Source organism: Petromyzon marinus, unplaced genomic scaffold (genome assembly GCF_048934315.1).
Source record: "Petromyzon marinus isolate PM22_M1 ecotype Great Lakes invasive population unplaced genomic scaffold, UKy_Petmar_22M1.pri1.0 PM_Scaffold_7, whole genome shotgun sequence".
Taxonomy (NCBI): domain Eukaryota; kingdom Metazoa; phylum Chordata; class Hyperoartia; order Petromyzontiformes; family Petromyzontidae; genus Petromyzon; species Petromyzon marinus.
Genome location: NW_027423677.1, coordinates 2,913,247 through 2,916,528, shown reverse-complemented (window position 1 = coordinate 2,916,528; position 3,282 = coordinate 2,913,247). Strand labels below are relative to the sequence as shown.

General features: G+C 43.3%; 1 protein-coding gene across 1 annotated transcript; it reads left to right on the top strand.

Moving 5' to 3' along the window:
* The first annotated feature begins 321 nt into the window (after nucleotides 1–321).
* LOC142923766 (exosome complex exonuclease RRP44-like) lies at nucleotides 322–2,429 on the top strand. The gene is made up of 2 exons (XM_076064748.1): nucleotides 322–487; nucleotides 2,189–2,429. The coding sequence occupies exons 1-2, from the start codon at nucleotides 344–346 to the stop codon at nucleotides 2,408–2,410; spliced, it is 366 nt and encodes a 121-aa protein (XP_075920863.1). The 5' UTR covers nucleotides 322–343; the 3' UTR covers nucleotides 2,411–2,429.
* Nucleotides 2,430–3,282: the final 853 nt, after the last annotated feature.

The following is a 3,282-nucleotide window of genomic DNA, read 5'->3' as shown; positions in this document are numbered from 1 at the left end:
TATATATTTCTACTGGAAGAATCAGATGAGCTATAAAGCTCTTTTTTCACAGATGTCCAGTTGGGGCAGGTCACAACGTTACAACAACAAACAATACAAGCACACGTTAGGATTGCAAAGTATTGGAAAGGTAAACAAATAACTTAAACAAATATACAAATAAAACTAAACTATTTTTATCTTACCAAGTAAAACCCTGACCACAAATGATAGCTGAACAAAGTGGCTTATCACGTGGGAAATTTATTATCAGCAAAATAATCTAAGATAAAGAATCTTGACCCTTGTGGTTGATGTGTTGTGGTGGCGGAAACTGGTGCGTGTACACAGGGAGACCAACTCGATGGTGGAGGAGTTCATGTTGCTCGCCAACATCTCCGTGGCGGAGCGCATCGTAGGCGAATTCCCCGAGTGTGCGCTGCTCCGACGCCACCCGGCGCCTCCGCCTTCCAACTACGACATCTTGGTGAAGGCGGCGAAATCAAAGGTAGAGTTAGAACCCCTTTTAACGACCACCCTTGTTAACTAATCGCTTAACAACGGGCCTCCATAGAGCTCAATGTGTAGGCTTAACCGACCATTTCCCTGTTAACGACGGGCTCTTGTAGGTACAGTAAATATGAATTAATGCCACGTAGAAGGAAAACAATAAAATAAATATAAAACAATAAAATTATCACGACGTTTCGACTGCAACACAAGCAATCATCATCAGGTGTGAAAACCACAACAAGAAAATTTGAAAAAAGTGGCAGTTATTTTTAACGTTAGCACCACGGAGAGAGATTTGACAGTTTGTTCAGATGGACGAGTCCATCTATGTTCGGAAAAGAGGAGGGGGGAGACAAAAAATAATGGATGCGTTCTGACAGCCACCTTAAGCGTGATCAATCAATTAAGACCCGAAATGGCTTATCAAATCTCTCTCCGTGGTGCTAACGTTAAAATAACCGCCACTTTTTTCAAATTTTCTTGTTGTGGTTTTCACACCTGATGATGATTGCTTGTGTTGCAGTCGAAACGTCGTGAGAATTTTATTGTTGTATATTTTTATTATTTTATTGTTTCCCTTCTACGTGAATTTACCGAAAGAACCAAGAATATGAATCCCTGCAGTCACGAAAGTTTTAAATCAAAATGAATTCATGCATTTATTAACAGTGTTTATTTTAATATGATGTGTTTATAATGTTAGTATCTTTATGTATTAATATCCATTGTTTAAATATTATAAAGTACGTTTTTTGGGTGAACAAGGGAAACTTTCGATGCTATCGGAACGAATTAAGCTTTTAACACGTATTTCCTATACTCGCTTAATGACCAAATCCTTTAATGCTCGTGTTCGTGGAACCAATTACCGTCTTTAAGAGGGGTTCTACTGTCTCTAGATTGCTGTTAACCTTCCTTCAATATCATCCTCCTCGCAAGGAATTCAGAGGTCGTCGGGTGGCTCAAATTTTTGTTTGAGGTCTTTTGGTTTAACCGGGTGAGAACTCAAGAGAACATAATAGTCTCATTTGCAAGGGTCACCTGGGTCACCCTATGACCCAGAGATTACAGCTGGGACCCTGGCTTCAAAATCCAGCAGCCACATTGAACATACTGTGTTATCAAGTGTAGGGAGTTGAAGGACTCGGCTCGTTTCCCAGCTACTCCACAGAAATAAGCAACAAAAAACCATCACGATAAATGTAGTACTGTATTTAATTTTAGATAAATTCCAGCACTGAAATGTTGAAATATCAGGTCGACTTATTGTGATGAACATTATGCTCAAAATGGGTGGGAATGTGCTACCCCCTACTGTGAAGCAGAGGTGTCTTGAAACGATGTCAGTATTGGCCTGAGCGAGCAATTGCAGGGCTGCACCTTTTACCTTTATCTTGAGATGTAGCCGTATAGTTTCCACTCGCCCTTAGAGGCAGAACAACTCAAAAGGTGTGACGAACCACAGACCAAGCTGGAAGGCAGCCAGGCACTGTGCCAGATGTAGATTAATCCACTTGCTGTACTGCCTTCTCCTGGCAAGCCAGGTTATGGAAACCTGAATGCCCACAGGAAGTGCGCTGAATAACGTTTTCTTTCCAATACACCACAACCCTTGCTGCTTCCCCAGCACTGAACTACAAGCCACGTGCGGGATAGTCACCTCACAAACGCCGGTGTGCCCGATTTTTTTGCGCAGAACATCGAGATCCAGGTGGACTCGGCTAAGGCGTTGGCCGAGTCCCTGGACCGGGCGGCGGTGCCGGGAGCGCCACCATACCTCAACACTCTGCTGCGCATCCTGGCCACGCGCTGCATGATGCAGGCCATCTACTTCTGCTCCGGCATGGAGCCCGACACCCACCACTACGGGCTCGCCACCGCCATCTACACCCACTTCACGTCGCCCATTCGACGGTGACGTGCTCTGGCGTCAGGCACACGCGTGAAATCGACCTTCGCGATTATTGAGGGGACTATGTTGTTGTCTTGGTGTGGTCTGGGACTGTGCTGCCTTTCCCAAGTTTAGGAATTTATTTATTAATTGATGTACTTATGCAATGTTAACTTGGGATTACGGCACACCTCCAATTAGCACGGTTGGCTACATACGGTGCGAATTAAGTTTAACATACAACTTGTATATCTTTTTTCTATTATTTACTTTTACTGATTTGTTTACCTTTCCTCTTCTTAGCACTCCTATCATATACCTACTGGACATCTGTCAAAACGAGCTTTTATCGCGAATCGGATTTCTCCAGGATAAAGATTCAGATTTTGAGTTATTTTTCTAAAAGGTCCTATAAACGGGAAGTTTGGCCAATTCCTTAAATGGTTGTTTGGCTTGAGTTGGGGAAAAACTAGAGGATCCGGAGAACACCAACGCCTACAAGGAGGGTGACAGTGTTCCACGTGCAGAATCAAGAATCCATTGCCGTGTTGCAGCGGCGGCCAAAAGTGAAATGCAATTCTGCCATGGATCGCTAACGATTTTGTTGTGGATCTTAAATAAGAACACAGATATGAGCAGGCAGCAATTTGCGCTACATCTGTTGACAAATAAAAAATCCTCAACAAAGAATTAAATTCATACATTAACAAAGATAATTTCCACCAGCAGATGGTGCTAGAACGTGGTATGGCCAGAGTACAGTATTCTATCACAGCGTTAAATCCATCTGAGTCATTGTTTGCGTAGCTTTCTGGTGGATCGTCAAACCCGCTGAGATCCACCAGAATGAATCGCGGTGCTTGGTGGATTAATACCGCTGCTCCGTTGGCATCTCGTGG

Excerpts from the sequence above, each read along its gene's own strand:
- LOC142923766 (XM_076064748.1), top strand. The coding sequence starts at position 344 with ATGGTGGAGGAGTTCATGTTGCTCGCCAACATCTCCGTGGCGGAGCGC. Across the intron at positions 488-2,188 it reads TGAAGGCGGCGAAATCAAAG|AACATCGAGATCCAGGTGGA; the intron begins GTAGAGTTAGAA and ends TTTTTTGCGCAG.